Source organism: Chiloscyllium plagiosum, chromosome 7 (genome assembly GCF_004010195.1).
Source record: "Chiloscyllium plagiosum isolate BGI_BamShark_2017 chromosome 7, ASM401019v2, whole genome shotgun sequence".
Classification (NCBI taxonomy): Eukaryota; Metazoa; Chordata; class Chondrichthyes; order Orectolobiformes; family Hemiscylliidae; genus Chiloscyllium; species Chiloscyllium plagiosum.
In genome coordinates this window covers 2,503,793-2,522,094 of record NC_057716.1, presented here as the reverse complement: position 1 = coordinate 2,522,094, position 18,302 = coordinate 2,503,793, and the positions used below count along the sequence as shown (strand labels likewise).

At 41.4% G+C, this 18,302-nt stretch overlaps 1 protein-coding gene across 7 annotated transcripts in view; it reads right to left on the bottom strand.

Moving 5' to 3' along the window:
* Positions 1–18,302, bottom strand: part of myo1b (myosin IB) — a 272,630-nt gene that overhangs the window by 3,899 nt on the left and 250,429 nt on the right. For all 7 annotated transcript variants that reach the window (XM_043692877.1, XM_043692881.1, XM_043692883.1 and 4 more), the window contains 3 exons: positions 17,578–17,710; positions 16,218–16,370; positions 6,460–6,587 (listed from right to left, as the gene is read on the bottom strand). In XM_043692877.1, coding sequence (XP_043548812.1) covers positions 6,460–6,587; positions 16,218–16,370; positions 17,578–17,710 — 414 coding nt within the window. The remainder of the gene's footprint in view (positions 1–6,459; positions 6,588–16,217; positions 16,371–17,577; positions 17,711–18,302) is intronic.

The window sequence follows — 18,302 nt, the reverse complement described above, 5'->3', positions numbered from 1 at the left end:
CAATTCCTAATCCAAACGTCCAACTCACCCTCAATGCCATACCTCCGTATTTTTTGCAGTAGTCTACCATGGGGAACCTTATCAAACGCCTTACTAAAATCCATATACACCACATCTACTGCTTTACCCTCGTCCACCTCCTTAGTCACCTTCTCAAAGAATTCAATAAGGTTTGTGAGGCACGACCTGCCCTTCACAAAACCATGCTGACTATCCTTGATCACATTATTCCTATCCAGATGTTCATAAATCCTATCCCTTACAATTCTCTCTAAGACTTTGCCCACAACAGAAGTGAGACTCACTGGCCTATAGTTACTAGGGTATTCCCTGCTCCCCTTCTTCAACAAGGGAACCACATTTGCTAGCCTCCAATCTTCTGGCACTACTCCTGTAGACAACGAGGACATAAAAATCAAGGCCAATGGCTCTGCAATCTCCTCCCTTGCTTCCCAGAGAGTTCTAGGATAAATGCCATCAGGCCCAGGGGACTTATCTATTTTCATCCTTTCCAGAATTTCCAACATCTCTTCCCTACATACCTCAAAGCCATTCATTCTACTTAATTGTGACTCAGTATTCATATCGGCAACAATGTCCTGTTCCTGAGTGAATACTGATGAAAAGTATTCATTCAGTGTCTCCCCAATCTCTTCAGCCTCCACACGCAACTTCCCACTACTATCCTTGACTGGACCTATTCCTACCCTCGTCATTCTTTGTCATTCTTTTATTCCTGACATAGAGTAGAAGCAAGTGATCAAGTAACAAAAGGGATAGTGGTGTGAGGGAATAAATGAAAGCAACAGGACAAGCAACAAAAATAGAAAGGAACCAGAGGAGGTGTAAGTAAGTGAAATGTAATCACTGACAGATACTGTCTGGAAAAAAAACATTAAAAATGCAAATAAATTAGGTGAGAGGTTATGTTCTGATGGTGTTAAACTGTGGGAATCCAAAAAGCTGTAAAGTGATGACTTGAAAGAGGAACTGTTATTCCTTGTGCATATGTTCAGCTGTTTTGGATTATGCTTCCAATGTGGTCGCCTCTACATTGGGGAGACAGCACGCCTACTTGCAGAGCGCTTCAGAGAACATCTCGACCAACTAATCCCACCGCCCTGTGGCCGAACATTTCAACTCCTCTTCCCACTCTGCCGAGTACATGCAAGTCCTGGGCCTCCTCCATCGCCACTCTCTAACCACCTGACACCTGGAGGAAGAACGCCTCATCCTCCGCCAGCTACAGATGAGCCCCACCAGCAGAGATATATTGCCCTTCCCACCCCATCCACTTTCCATAAAGACCATTCCCTCCACGACTCCCTTGTCAGGTCCACGTCCCCCCCACCCTCCCCTGCCCTGCAGGAATGATAAAACCTGTGCCCACACCCCACCCCTCACCTCTGTCCAAGGCCCCAAAGGAGCTTTCGATATCCATCGAAGTTTTACCTGCACCTCAATCTGGCTATTGAGGGAGTGCAGCGTAGGTTCACGAGGTCAATTCCTGGAATGGCAGGATTACCTTACACTGAAAGACTGGAGCAACTGGGCTTGTATACCCTTGAGTTTAGAAGACTGAGAGGGGATCTGATTGAGACATATAAGATTATTAAAGGATTGGACACTCTGGAGGTAGGAAACATGTTTCCGCTGATGGGTGAGTCCCGAACCAGAGGACACAGCTTAAAAATACGGGGTAGACCATTTAGGACAGAGATGAGGAGAAACTTCACCCAGAGCGTGGTGGCTGTGTGGAATGCTCTTCTCCAGAGGACAGTGGAGGCCCAGTCTCTGGATTCATTTAAGAAAGAGTTGGATAGAGCTCTCAAGGATAGTGGAATCAAGGGTTATGGAGATAAGGCAGGAACAGGATACTGATTAAGGATGATCAGCCATCATATTGAATGGTGGTGCAGGCTTGAAGGGCAGAATGGCCTACTCCTGCACATATTGTCTATTGCACATGTCATTTACTGTATCCGTTGCTCTCGATGCGGTCTCCTCTACAGTGAGGAGTCAGGGTGCCTAGTTGCAAAGTGCTTCAGAGAACATCTCTGGGACACCTGCACCAACCAACTCCACCGCCCTGTGGCCGAACACTTCAACTCCCTCCCTCCCTCCACTCTGCTGAGGATATGCAGGTCCTGGGCCTCCACCATTGCCAGCCACTGTCTAACTACCTGCCGCCTGGAGGAAGAATGCCTTATCTTCCATCTGGAGACCCTCCAAACACACAGCAGCAATGTGGATTTCACCAGTTTCCTCATTTCCCTCCCTCCACCTTATCCCCTTCCAACTTGGCACTGCTGTCATGATCTAACCTACCTGTCCCTCTTCATTCCCAGCTATCTGCTAGACCCTCCTCTTCAACCTACCACCATTACCCCCACCTCCATCTACCTATCACACTCCCAGCTACCTTCCCCCCAGCCCCCTCCCCCTCCCATTTATCTCACCATCCCCTTGGCTCACAGCCTCATTCCTGATGAAGGGCTTTTGCCCAGAACCTTGATTCTCCTACTCCTCAGAAGCTTCCTGACCTGCTGTGCTTTTCCAGCACTATATTCTCAACTCTAATCTCCAGCATCTGCAGTCCTCACCTTTACCTGTTTTGGATTATGGTAGAAGGCAAGGACAAAGAGATCATAATGGGATTGAGACAGAATTAAAACAACAGGCAGACTGGGGCCACACTTGCAGGTTGAACAGAAGAGTTTCACAGATCAATCACCCAAGCTTTATCAAGTGTAGGTGACCACATTGTGAGCAGTGAATACATTACATTACATAGAATAAAGCAGAAGAAAATCATTGTCTCATCTAGCAAGTATGGTTGAAGCCTTTGAAGGTGGAAAGGAAGGAGGACTTTGATCCCAAGATGCCAGAGGAAATAATGTGGGTTTCAAATAAAAAAAAAGAGATCAGGATGTAATAAAAGGAGTAGAGCCTTTGAATTGATGAAAGGGGAGGAGAGGGAAAGGTATATTTGCTGGTGGCATCATGCTGAAAGTAGTGGAGTGGTGAAGGTTGACTATCTTGAGTAATTAATTTGGCGGTGTGGAAGGTGAGGACAAGGGGAAACATTTCGTAGTGTTGGTAGTGAAGGGAAGGAGTGAGAACAAAGAAAACGTAGGAAACTGAATGGACTTCATTCAGGTTGCTATCAACCATGTTAGGGTCATAATCTTTGGGTGAGAGAAGAGGAGGACAGCTTTGAAACACCAGTAGAGAAACGTGATTTGTCAGAACGTGTGACAGTGATCGACAAACGAAGGGGATGGAACAAATTCCTTACAGGAAGCAGGATATGTACTGTGGGAACACATGGGCTAGTAACTGTACATTGGTTCACAGCCTGTCTCTGAAACCAGAGACGGAAGAGAACAATTGTAGACAGATCCCATGTGAAGGCAAGAGAATGGAATTCAAAAACAAAGCTGATGAAAACTTTCTTGCTCAGGGTGAGTATTAGGAGGAGCACCAATGCAGACTTCAATGTATTGGCAAAAGAGGTGAGGGCAGGGTCTGAGTCTGAGTCTGAGTCTAACTGAAACAAATCAAGTTCCACTCACCCTACAAAAAGTATGTATAACTTAATTGGAATGGATTCCCACAACTACTCTATTATTTGAAAGAAGTGAGTGAAGCTAAAGAAGAAGTTGCTCAGTGAACAAGCTTGGCAGAAGGAGGGCTGTGCAAGACAGAGGTGGAGAGAGCTTGGATATTCACATTGAAAAGGAGATAGCTAGGATCAGGAAACTAGAAACTGTAGAAGTGACAATAGGGCACCAAGAAGCTCAAGAATTTGTGTGAGGAGAGACTCAAATGAAGAAAAATAGTGTAAAGAAATCAGTTCTGATCTGTTCGAAGACTTTGGACTGAATTTTCAGAATTAGGGAGACTCTAGGAACCTGGATATGGAAGATGAACCCCCAATTTCACTTTCACAGGAAAAAAGGCATGGTATCAAGAACACAGGTATGAATTACAATCAGGTAGGTAAAAACAATGACTGCAGATGCTGGAAACCAGAGTTTAGATTAGAGTGGTGCTGGAAAAGCACAGCAGTTCAGGCAGCATCAGAGGAGCAGTACAATCGACATTGCTGATAAAGGGCTTTTGCCTGAAACGTCGATTTTGCTGCTCCTCGGATGCTGCCTGAACTGCTGTGCTTTTCCAGCACCACTCTAATCTAAACCATGAATTACAATCAGTTGGGCCATTTCATTCTGTTGGTGCACAGAAGCAGAAGACCTGATTTTCACTCTTGTGAAAATATGCCACAATTTTAATGGAGATATAAATGCTCCAAAGGGACAGCTGTAGAACTGTCAGGTTATTTAAATCGCCGCACTTTAAATTTTGATAAAAATTGTATACCCATTTATGTCTGTAAGAACAAAAATAAAATTGTCCTTACAGTCTTAATAGATGCCTGTTGAAATTAAATGTTATCATTTTAGTATTATTGTTATTTGTCTATTTCTATAGCAGCTGAAAATGTGTTGCTGGAAAAGTGCAGCAGGTCAGGCAGCATCCAGGGAACAGGAGAATCGACGTTTCGGGCATAAGCCCTTCTTCAGGAATGGGGAAAGTTTGTCCAGCAGGCTAAGATAAAAGGTAGGGAGGAGGGACTTGGGGGGGGGGGGGCGCGTCGGAAATGTGATAGGTGGAAAGAGGTCAAGGTGAGGGTGATAGGTCAGACTGGGGTGGGGGCGGAGAGGTCAGGAAGAAGATTGCAGGTTAGGAAGGCGGTGCTGAATTCGATGGATTTGACTGAGACAAGGTTGGGGGAGGGGAAATGAGGAAACTGGTGAAATCCGAGTTCATCCCTTGTGTTTGGAGGGTTCCTAGGCTATTTCTACAGCACCATGGTTTGAGATTACAAATAAGTTCAGGGTTTGATTGGCAGCTCAAAATAGTAAGAAAAAGATTAGCTATCTTTCTTATGGAGTTATCAATACAAATGCTTGTTTTTTTGAAGTGATTAATGACCTTCAAGTATTTAAATGTATTGAATGTGCTTTAGCAATGAACTTTTTTCATATATGGTATAACATAATTGGGGACTTAATGTACAGCTTCACTGTATTAACATTGACTTACTAACTTTAAAACAAGATAATGAGGCTTGTAATCTCATCATGTATCACAAGAATCATTTTAGCAGCGTTGTTGGTGTGATTCAGTTGGGAATGAGTGAATGTGAAGTGTAGAGGGTCTATTATTTAACAAAGCAAATTAGACAAAGTCTGACAGAACAGCCCAGCTCAGCAATTGGCAGCCCCAAAGGCCACCTCCAATCTGTGTTCATGGTGACACTGATTCCAACAATTACCATTCTTCCAGGGTTGAAAATCCAGCTATTTGAGACACTTTCTCCGGAGATAGGTGTGCGAAGCCAAACATTTTTCAGATTTCCACCACTCACCCCCATGAAGAATATCTAACACTTTGAGATTGGCATTTGGAGAGAAGTTCTGCAAAGCAGATAGGTCAGTAATATCCTTGGAAATTACGACCTTGATATTCAGTGGGTGGGAGCAACATCCCGGGAAAGGCCAGAGGTGGTGTCAAAGAGTTGGATTTTCGCCTTTTCTAGGTTGAGGTTAGCTCACTAAACAACAACAGAACTACCATTGTCAGCAGGTTCAAAGGTAATATTAATGTTGGACAGAGACACGAGAGCTGCAAGTACAGGGGCAGAGACAATCAGAATGAATGAGTGAGGGCAGCAGAGATATAAAATACTGCAAATGCAGGAAATCTGACAAACACTGGCAATGCTGGAGAAATCCAGCAGATCCGACAGCACCTGCGGAAGGAGAAACATAACAATGTTTCAAGTCTGAATCTGCAGAATGAGATGGTTGTTGTAATCAGTTCACAATTAACATATTTTAGAGAGGGTAAGAGGGAAGAACACAGCAAATAAGAATTTATAAGAGAGGAGTGAGGGTCTGATGGAGAAAGACACTTATGGAAATAAAGGTGGTGAGCCGCTCAGTGTCACACCAAGTCTAAAATCTTTCTGGAGGAGTGTAAGGGGATTGAGCTGAAGTCTTTGTTAAAGATTGATTGCCTATGATCAGAGGAAAGTTTAGTAAGTTTAGGGGAAGTTTGTATCAAAGATTTATTCAGGTTTGTGACCTGGAAGGAAGGAATAGTGGCTTTGTTGATAAAACACTAGATAAGGCTAAAGGTGAAATGGAACTGCAGATTAGGACAGCTTTAAGATGGTGAGAATTAGTGCTGCTGACCAAACAGATCAAGTCACTGTTTTCTGTGACACAGTGTCCAGGACTGAATGTACATTCTGATGACCAGACACAATGAATGGCTTAGTCTTCCATCTGCAGAACCTCAGTCACTTTGGGTGCACTTCCAGCATTCTAAACAGATTTACAACATCCATCTTTCTCACCATCCCTTGCCAAAAAAAATCAAAAGACTTACTCATTATTTATCTCAACATTTATCTTCTGGTTGGTTTTGAAGAATATTGTGCGATAAAGCTTTGTGATGATCTCAATCAATCGATCACTTGTGAACAGAAAATCACCCTTAGCAGCAGCTGTGGACCCCTGGTTAAAAAGAAAAATGGCAAAATTAGTGTTGTCGTCTAGAGTGCATGGTATTCGAATTCATCATTACAAAGCCTGAACGCCAGAGATAAACCAGTGCACTTAACTGCTCAAACCCAATGCTAGCTGTTAGGATGAATGCCAAGATGCTTAGCTGACAGCAAGAGGCCTCCATAAATGAAATGAGTAGGGCATCAATTATTCACATTATTTATTCACGACTTGGATAATAGCATAGGAAGTCATATATCCAAATTTGCTGATGGCACAAAGTTAGACGGCATAGTAGAAAGTGTAGATGATAGTCTATAGATATCTTGTATAATTTTGTGCTGTGAATAGGAAAACTGTGGTAGATGGAGTTCAATGTAAGTGTTAGGCTATTGATTTTGGTCAGCAAGAATAGATCAGAGCACTTTCTAGAAGATACAGCATTAAATACAGTGAATGTCTGAGAAGATTTCCCACCCTAAAATGCCACTTAAGGAACACAGAAATAAACCATCAGCCTCCAAAGAGACTTGAGGGTTCAGGTTCAAAAACAAATTGAGAAAGCTAATGGAATGGAGGACTGGAGTACAAAGCTGCAGCGGTTATGCTGCAGTTATACAAAACCCTATTTGACTCTGCTTGGAGTACTAGAGCAGATCTGGGTACCAGACCCTAAGGAGGATCCTTGGAGATAGTACAGCATAGGTTTACAAGAATGATACAAGGACTTCAGGTGTTAGGCTATGAGGAGAGATTACATAAATTAGACCTGTTTTCTTTAGAATTTATAAGATTAAGGGTGATCTAATTAAAGTCTTCTAGATAGTAACAGTAAAAGAAAGGGCAGATAAACAATTTCCACTGGTTGGAGGTACCAGAACTAGGGGCATAGCCTCAGAATGAGGGCCAGACCATTCAGGAGACATATAGGAAGCACTTCTATACACAATAGATGGTAGATGATTGGAACTCTCATCCACAAACGCAAGTGGACGTTGGATCAGTTAATTTTAAACAGGTTAAGTAAAGGCACTGAGGGATATGGGCCAAATGCAGGTAGAAGGAGTTAGGCCACAGCTCAGTCATCATCTCACAGAATGGTGGAACAAGGATGAGGGGGTGAATGGCCAGTTCCTAAACAGGCATAGCGTGATGGGTAATATTCTCAGGCTGGAATTAAAGTATTCTGTTTTGACAATCATATGCCTTTGGAATATTAAACACCAAGAATGGGAAAAGAAAGTGCTCCCTTCTTTAATGAGCTTCAACTAAAAACCCTCACCATGTCATTTAGCACATGAATATCACATAACTCATTCCTGTGGAAAAATAGCAATGTTTAGTCCTGCAATATGTTTTTCTGTCACTAGAAGGAGCTCACATATAACTGTATCTCAATCTTAGCCTGAATAAATATGGTACATTTAACAGAAGTTGCAAGTGTGACATTTTTTTTGTTTTGGTGGTGGGCGGGCAATGGAAAAAGTGGGGCAGGCAAGTAGTGGTGTGGCAGGATTGAAATATTCAGCAGCCCATACAGTAAGACATTTGAGCCTTTTTGACATTTGAACTTTATTTTCCTTTCTCAGTAAAGTTGCCCTACTCAAAACCAAGGAAAGCAAGGAAGGCTGCAGTATCAGGTAAGGAGAAGCACAGGTTGGCAAAAAATGCCAGAAATGGGAGGCTAATGAATTCTGCCTTGTCAAGTGTTCTGATAACTGCTAGTCCAGAAGGAAACACTTAAAAATTGAATTGTTCATTTATTGGGATGACTTCACACTTTGAAGCAACTGGACAGAAGTACTTCCCAGAGTGCAAGCGCCAGAGTGTTAAAAGGGAGTCAGATTATGCCAAATTATGTCATTTATTCTTCCCCAATCTGAACATTCGTGAGATGCTTGTCTGTCTGTGATAAAAGGAGTTATATACCACCCAGAAGTGAAGTTCCTGCCCCAAGGGTGCAGCTTGAAGATGGAAGTTGGATACTTATGTAATTTTAACCCATCCGCTGCATTAGTCAGAGTCTGAACCAAAGGAAGACCCATTCTTTTGAAATTAGACAAGTTTCCTGATCTAACTCCAGCAAATTAGGCAACATTTCACTTTGAGTCCAGTACATGCTTCCACTTCTCAGCTACAGTAATGGGACAGTGACTATGTCTGCCCTAATTTTGGCAGATGAATTCAAATCTCATGTACACAACAGGAAAATCACATTATTTGTTTTCCAACATTAGTTCCACAGTAGAACTGGCTACGACTGGCTTTGATATGTGCTGGAGGCAAACAAAATTAAACCCCAATGCAGTCAGGCTTAGTTAAAATTGAAAACAAAGTATGTTATTCACTCTCCCCTGTGCAGGAGTAATAATTTTCTTCCCTCCCTCTCTGAAAAGGGCTCCCCAACACTGACTGGAATTTAATCAGAATTATATAAATGCAGCTAGCCCCAAAGATATGAGAAGATCAAAGCATAACTTGTCAATTTTATGTAAAGTGGAAAATCTTGATAAATTCATCGATGTGAATATTTTGATCACAATTTCTAGATAAGTACAACTTTAAACTAGCTTCTAACTAAGCTGACGTAGCGTATAAATTTCAAACAATGCTTGAAGTCACGTGTTGTAACACAATGCTGTTAAATGAAGACGTGTACATATTACTTGGAACAAAGCCACAGTGAATCAAACTGGATTGATTTGATCTTTGGATTTCCATTTAACACAAATTGACAAACCAAATCAATACTATCAATTTATTTTTAAAACCTAGTTAATTTGCTGTATTTTTTAAACAAGTGATTCACGTTCTACTTTAATTGGCACAAACCTAGATTAAACAAACTTCACTTGGTTAATACTGATCTGCATCCTTGTTTGCATGTTTTTGTTTAAGTCACATTTCATAATCAGGCAGCAAACTAAATTAGTTATATCTCTTCTTGAATTGCATCAATTTAAAATGTCAGACAAAGGATTCACCCCCCACCACCAGAACTCAACAATGAAAGGTCAGTGGTATATTAATGTTCACATTCAGTCAGTAGCTCCTGTTGCCAAGGGACTGCTGGATAGTCAGCTCCTGAATTACATCATACTAGGGGTCTTGAACTATTCCTGATAGCCCAGCCTCAGATACTTTTACAACATTCCCTGAGGGGATGGCAGAAACAACACATTCTTAAAGACGATTTGAGATTAAATCCTGTAAAGTTTTAACTAGTCAACAGGTGACTTCCTTGTGTTAATTTTGAGAATGTAGAGAAAAACCTGAACATTTATCGGTTTTATCAGTGTGTTTCCATTTTCTGGGGTGTGGCCCCACCTCCACATAGTTAATTTTCATGGCAAAGCCTGGTGACCAGTATGGTGCCGTTTCAAACTGTGAACAGTAGTTGAGCTGCCTATATACATCACCTCTGTCTCAATAGCAGCACCTTTTCCTAAGGTTTTGAGTTCAAATCCTATGCCAGAGGCTGCACAATAAATTTATGCTGACATTTCAGCTCAGTACTGAGGGAATGTTGTATTTTTCAAGGTATTCCTTCCCAAGATCCGAAATAGTTACTATCAAAGTTGCACAATCTCCTATTTGACTGTGACAAAGGAAGACATTCAGGCCTCATTCTCTTTAACCTGTCTGCAGTCTTTGACATGGTTGACCACCCTATCCTCCTCCTATCCCTCTGTGTGGGATTGCTCTCACCTAGTTTCATTCTATTATATCTGATCATAGCCAGAGAATCACTAGCAATTGCTGCTCTTTGTGATCTTGTATTACTCTCCCTGGTGTCCCCTTGAGGATTTATCCTTGGCACCTTTCTCATTCTCATCTGCATGCAGCCGCTCAACATTACCTGGAAGCACAGCACTATTCTCACGAAATAAAACATTGGAACTGGAATACACCACACTTCAAGCATGACTCACTATACAACAAGAGCATAGCTGATCATCTACCTTAACTCCAGCCTTCTGATATTATTCTCTGTGTCACTTAGTTGCCAATAATCTGCTAACTTATGTCTTGAATATATTCAATGAGCAAGAATCCACAGGTTTCTGGGCAGAGAATTCCAAATATTCATACTCCTTGGAGTTAAAACATTTCTCAACAGCTCAGTCCTAAATGGCAAACTCTTTATTCTGAAACTGTGTACCAGATTTTTGAGGAGTTGGAAGATTCAATAAACTTCTAAAATATGATGAGCAGGTCCCAGGATGTACAAGTCCAATTCTATTTTTAATGATGCTACCTTCACGAATAGGAGAAAGTTAGAGCAGCATAATTCAAAGAGGGAAAACTGAAGTCAGCAGGATCATTTGAATTTGGTGTCATATATATACACAGATGCAAGGGCTGTTGCGAGGATAATGTGGGAGTCATGAATTTTCGAGTTGAAAAATGTGGTGCTGGAAAAACACAGCAGGCCAGGCAATATCCGAGGAGCAGGAGAATCGACCTTTGATTAGCTGATTCTGCGTAAGTGCCAGGATATCAAGTTAAACTGCTCCTTTCTTTAAAAAAAAAGAGGGCTGCAACCCCAGTGATTGTTAAAATAATAACTCTGCATGTTGACATTTAACAAACAGTTTCACTATATCATTATGAAAGCCTGGCTAAATTTCAAAAGCCACTACTATGTTGTGGTTCTGTTTGCCGAGCTGGAAGTTTTTGTTGCAAACGTTTCGTCCCATGGCTAGGCGACATCATCAGTGCTTGGGAGCCTCCTGCGAAGCGCTTCTTTGATGTTTCCTCCGGTGTTTATAGTGGTCTGTCCCTGCCGCTTCCGGTTGTCAGTTTCAGCTGTCCGCTGTAATGGTTGGAATATTGGGTCCAGGTCGATGTGTTTGTTGATGGAGTTTGTGGATGAACTCTCAGGGGAATGTAGCATGAGCAGCCAAGTTTCTGGTACCGAGACTGACTCTAATGAAACAAGGGGTATGTTGTGGTTCTGTTCGCCGAGCTGGAAGTTTTTGTTGCAAACGTTTCGTCCCCTGGCTAGGCGACATCATAAGTGCTTGGGAGCCTCCTGCGAAGTGCTTTTTGATGTTTCCTCCGGTGATTATAGTGGTCTGTCCCTGCCGCTTCCAGTTGTCAGTTTCAGCTGTCCACTGTAGTGGTTGGTATATTGGGTCCAGGTCGATGTGTTTGTTGATGGAGTTTGTGGATGAATGCCATGCCTCTAGGAATTCCCTGGCTGTTCTCTGTCTGGCTTGCCCTATGATAGTAGTGTTGTCCCAGTCGAATTCATATTGCTTGTTGTCTGCGTGTGTGGCTACTAAGGATAGCTGGTCGTGTCGTTTCGTGGCTAGTTGATATATTAAGTTTCGAGAGTTTCGAGAGGGATAAGAAGAGATTTACTAGAATGTTGCCAGAAATGAAAGGTTTGAGTTATACATAGAGACTGAATAGGCTGGGACTTTCCTCACTGTGCACATCCCTGGGCACTATGGGTAATTTAGCATGACCAATTCACCCTAACCTGCACATCCCTGGGCACTATGGGTAATTTAGCATGACCAATTCACCCTAACCTGCACATCCCTGGGCACTATGGGTAATTTAGCATGACCAATTCACCCTAACCTGCACATCCCTGGGCACTATGGGTAATTTAGCATGACCAATTCACCCTAACCTGCACATCCCTGGGCACTATGGGTAATTTAGCATGACCAATTCACCCTAACCTGCACATCCCTGGGCACTATGGGTAATTTAGCATGACCAATTCACCCTAACCTGCACATCCCTGGGCACTATGGGTAATTTAGCATGACCAATTCACCCTAACCTGCACATCCCTGGGCACTATGGGTAATTTAGCATGACCAATTCACCCTAACCTGCACATCCCTGGGCACTATGGGTAATTTAGCATGACCAGCTATCCTTAGTAGCCACACACGCAGACAACAAGCAACATGAATTCGACTGGGACAACACTACTATCATAGGGCAAGCCAGACAGAGAACAGCCAGGGAATTCCTAGAGGCATGGCATTCATCCACAAACTCCATCAACAAACACATCGACCTGGACCCAATATACCAACCACTACAGCGGACAGCTGAAACTGACAACCGGAAGCGGCAGGGACAGATCACTATAAACACCGGAGGAAACATCAAAGAAGCGCTTCGCAGGAGGCTCCCAAGCACTGATGATGTCGCCTAGCCAGGGGACGAAACGTTTGCAACAAAAACTTCCAGCTCGGCGAACAGAACCACAACAACGAGCACCCGAGCTACAAATCTTCACCCAAACTTTGAGCCATTACTATCTCAGCAAGAGTTTCTGAATTCACAATTTGATTATTTGCATAAAGAGTCTATTCAACGATTAGCAGTTTTTGATGTTAGATATGAAAAGGTTTTTCTTTAAAATAGAGGATTGACCATTTGAGATTTAAGATCATTCAACTGGCTTCTTATATAATAGAATGTGGACACGGTTTAGATTTTTCAAACTTTTATTTTTTTTCTTTATAACTGCTCCTGGTGGATACAGGGTGAGCTACCTTCGAGTGGATATAGGAGGGGCTATGCAATGAGGTATGATGGGAAGGATTATGAGGGGTATAGAGGGCCAAAAATCTTCCAAAACAATGGGATGAAGCCCTAGACAACCAAAGCAGGCTCTTTAAAATCAGCCCAGTTCAGCTCTTGCCTGCTTCTTTGTCCTCCTAGTATCTTACAGGGTCAGTGAACCTGACTCTATCTTGTACCTGCCTACATCCTAAGAGTGAGAATCTTGTAATTTGTAATTCCTTGACCAAGGCAGACTCGATGCATAGAGACCAGGCTTTCAATACGAGGCAACCGACTCAGTAGCTAAAATCTCAGCCTGTTACGCTGTGTTCAACATTCTCCAGCGAGGGGAGACATTTTCTCAGCTTCTATCCTGTCAACCCATATTAAGTTGTTAAATGATTAAATTAGATCATGTGCTGTTCTTCTAAACGCTTGGAAATATAGGCATAATCTTGCATAGTCTCTCCTGATAGGACTACCCTCAACTGAATGAACCAGTCTTCATTGCACTCTAGGGAAGTATATCATTTAAGTAAAAAAAGGGAAAAGCTACACAGGACTACACATGTGGCCTCTCTCATATGCTGGATAGTTGGGCTGAGCAGTGTTTACTGTTTTACTCCAATTTCTTTCCAATAAAATTTAGCATATTGATTGCTTCCAAGTTCTTGCTGTGCAGCAATTAAACATCTTAAGATTCATGCCCAAGGACAGACTCCCAAGATTCCTTTGAATACAAACATTACCAGTCTGTCAACTTGCAAAAATAATTATTAAAAAAAACTTTACTTGCTTATGTACCCAACTTTTCTTCATGCCACTGCGTAAGCCTTTGGCTCTCCTTATCGTTTACTTTCCGACCTAACTCGGTCGCAAACTGGGATTCGTAACGTTCAGTTCTTTCAGTTATTTAATTAAAATGGATTATAGATAGACGCAGTTCAAGTCCTGTGGTACCAGCTTGCCAAATGCAGAGATGTTCAGTTTATTCTTGCTATTTTGTGCTGATTGATTAAAGGTCAATCCATTACCATCAATCCCACCAGTTCTAACTTCGAGTAGCACTCTTCTGTAGTTGAACGTCCTTTGAAAATTAAAACAGACTACATTTGGCTTCCTTACTCATCTTACTAGTTACACTCTTACAAAAGACCTTTACAGATTTGTTAAATGTGATTGACCTTTCATAAATCTATGATGACTCTGCCTGTTCATTCTACAATTTTCTAAGGGCCCTGTTACCATATTCATAATCATAATCATAGAGTCTAGCAGGTAAACCAGGCATTCAGGCCAATATAGAATCAAAGAATCACGACAAGTACAATGAGAGGCCATTCGGCCCATCAAGTCTGCACTGACCCTCAAAGTGATTCCTCATTCCTCAACCCCCAAAACATATCCTGTAACACTGCATTTACCGTGGCTAACGCACCTAGCCTGCATACCCCTTGTCATTACAGGGCAATTTAAAATGGCTAGTCCACTTAACCTGCATATCTTTGGACTGTGGGAGGAAACCCAACAGGCATGGGGAAAACGTGCAAATTCCACACAGGCAACATCCAAGGTTGGAATCAAACCTTTGGTGCTGTGAGGCAACAGTGCTAACCACCGAGCCACTATACTGATATTTATTCTTTTATCAACAACAATAAAACTGATAACAGAGCCCACTTATTTAGTTGGTGTGTGCAAATGTGGTATCACATGTCACAATGATGAATACGCTTCAAATTTACTTCAATTGCTACAAAGTGCTTTGGGACATACAGACACCTTGAAAAGCATCATATAAAAGCAAGCTTCCAACATCTGCAATTGTAGCAGGTGTCATTGCACAGTGACCAGGCAATTGTAATGCTCTCAATAGCAGCCATATGAAATAGGACCTGGAGGAGTCCATTCAGCCCCTCAAACCTGTTCCACCATTCAATGAGATGGTGGCTGATCCATGGCCCAATTCCATGTATCTGTCTTTGCCCCGTATCTCAATAACTTTTGTTTAATTAAAATGTATCCAAAGATCCAGCATCCACTGCCATTTGTGGAAGAGTGTTCCAAACATCTACCATCCACTGTGTGTAGAAGTACTTCCTACATCTCTGCTGAATGGTCTCGCCCTATATCTCAGACTATGTCCCCTAGTCCTAGAATCCCCAACCAGTGGAAACAGTTTATCTTTATCTACCCTTTCTTTTCCTGTTAATATCTTGAAGACTTTGATCAAATCACCTCTTAATCTTCTAGATTCTGGAGAAAATAAGCCTCATTTGTATCATCTCTGCTAATAATCTGACATACAAAGTACATGCATCATCCTTGTAAACCCATGTTGTACTCCCTCAAAGGCCAAATGTCCTTCCTAAGGTGTGGTGTCCAGATCTGCTCAAAGTGCTCCAAGTTGGGTTTAACCAGGATTTTGAATAACTGCAACATTATTTCTGCATGCTTAACTCTAGCCCCTCTAGATATAAAAGCCAAGATTCAATTAGCTTTCTTGATTATTTTCTGCACCGGTTTGTGACATTTTTCAATGCAGCTGAACCAAGTCTCTTTGGATATCCACTGTATTCTGATAGATCAAAGATATAGATCAAACAACAAAACTTTTTCTGGCTGGCAGCACACTTACTAAAATTAAAATTGCACATTTTTAATCGGTACTTCCACAGTTTATTTGAAAAGGAATGGAATAAAGGAATTACATCACTTCCATAGAATGACTTCGAATGAAAGAGTTAGAATTTCACTAGGTTATGCATAATTAGAAAATATCTTAATACCATTAGATTTTATTATTGTACATTACTGAAGTTTAAACTGAATTTAAACAGATTGCTACAGTTTATAAAATTACTTTAAATGAGGTCTCACAATAAACATCAATGAACCAATAGGGAACCAGCAGGTAAACACAGCACAGGAAAAAAAAATCAACTTTAAAAGCCACCATTCTTTCACTTGTTAATTATTTGTCAGCCTCACAAATTTCTGAAAAGAAACAAACTAATTCAGATTATTGATGCATTCCTGTTATTTAAACCATTTCTGTTTTATGCAAAGTGACATTTAATATCTGGTCTATGGTACACTTACCTCTTTGAGGTGTACAGCAAAGAGTCCATCTGTCTGTTTGCTAACAGACACGCTGGTGATGTCCATCACTGGAATAGTGGATTTGATCTGGCCTGATTTTTGATCAGCTAAGATGAAGTTGCTTTGGGTTAATAGGAAGATTCTTGGAGCTACCTATATTCAAAGAATATCAACAATTATTAGAAAGAATGAATCATATTTCTTCAGCCAGAGGGTGGTGAATTTGTGGAACTCTGCCACAGAAGGCTGCAGGGGGCAAATCATTGAGTGCCCTTAAGACAGAGATAGATAGGTTCTTGATTAGTAAGGAGATAAAAGGTTATGGGGAGAAGACAGGAGAATGGGGTTGAGAAACATAGCAGCCATAATTGAATGGTGGAGCAGACTGGCCTAATTCTGCTGCTATGTCTTATGGTCTATTTTATTCAAATTTCTTTTCAAGCTTACCGTGATTTTAAAATTAATTTTACTGCAATCTTTACAGTCACTTACGACTGACTATATTAACTGTTCTTGCTGAAGTTGGAATTTCTTTGATTCACGTGTGCTCCTGATTTACACATTACGAATAATCCTGCTGACTCAGCAGCATATCAGTTACCTTAAAGCTCTTACAGTCAGTACACGGTCAACATGCAGTTTGGTTTCAGAATTATAAATTGGAAACAGAATAATAATTAATCATCTCAACATGAGGCTCAATTGGGAGGTATATTTTTTTTCTTTCCAATTAATATCTATCATTTACTATTGAGTGTAACAACTAACCAGTTTAAAATATAAAATGATTGACTGGGTAATAAAACATCTTTTCATTATTTGTTTCCCCTCTTCTTTCACTTCATTAGGAAGAGGTGACAGTTTTATGAGTCACGACACCCTTTCAGTACGTCACACGAGGTGACCATTTTTAATAGCCAAACATGGATAATACATATCACCATTTTTTCCATCCACTGGGATTACATTACATCCAAGTCCCCCTCTGTCTTCATTACATCCACAGATCAATGTTCACTCATCAGGTGCAGGAACCTGAACTTTTTCTTCTTTTGTAAACGGATACTGAAACCAATCGTGTTAACCTCAGCAGAGGCCCAAGTGAAATGTGTTAATTCACTCATTACAGGCTTGAATGTGGGATTTCAGACTCCATATCGATTCAAAATTGAACCTCATGCAGTATTTACCTATAATCGGCAGACAACCCATTTTCCTGTTTTAAGTTCTAAAAAAGTGTAAAGACCATATTGCAGAGTTACCTCAGGGCTGCCACACTTTAGGTAAGAATTTGTGGTACAGCAGAAACATCTGAGGAAAGAAAACCCATAATAAAACCATGAACCAAATTTCCTCTGACCTTGCCGTTAGCTCGGTTAATTTTGTTTACAACATCCGCCAGCACAATCTTCTCTTCCACTGCACCATTCAGCTTCTGGTATTTAGGATTCTTACTGATTTCCAGATAATCACCTTGGAAAGGCTGCTGAACACTGGGGGGAAAATAAAATTACAGCACTGAAATTACAATAAATGACTCACTGTCATTTTATATATGGATCTCATCACATTGTTCCATTTACGAGAACTCCAAATACCTGATTAGCATTTCAAAGCCTGGTGACTGAATTCAACTACAGCTGGCAATGGTCACAATCAACTGTGAGAAAAATCGTGAATGGCACAGTTTCACCTTTTAGAAGACAAATAATATCAAGGGAGATCATCCAACTCCACAATGAAGTGACAGGACTTGTATTCTTTTGCAATTGTCTTGTCTTCATTTAACAAAGGCTCCACTTTTTGACTTCCTGGTAGTTATGTTCCCCCTGCCAAATGGCTATTTATGATGTACGAGTAAAAGCAATGAGTGCAATACTCCACTTAATCACCCATCTTGCCCCATAACAGCCTTTTCCGCAGCCACACTCATGCACTTTCAAATCAACACCACTGACTCGAATCAGAGTCAGGATCTTTGGCCACCCTATCAAGGTCAGCCAACTCAGAACAGAGTTGAACCTGGAACTGTCCCTGCTCAGACAGTGTGTCAATCACTACGACATTGTAGGGATTAGCAGCTAC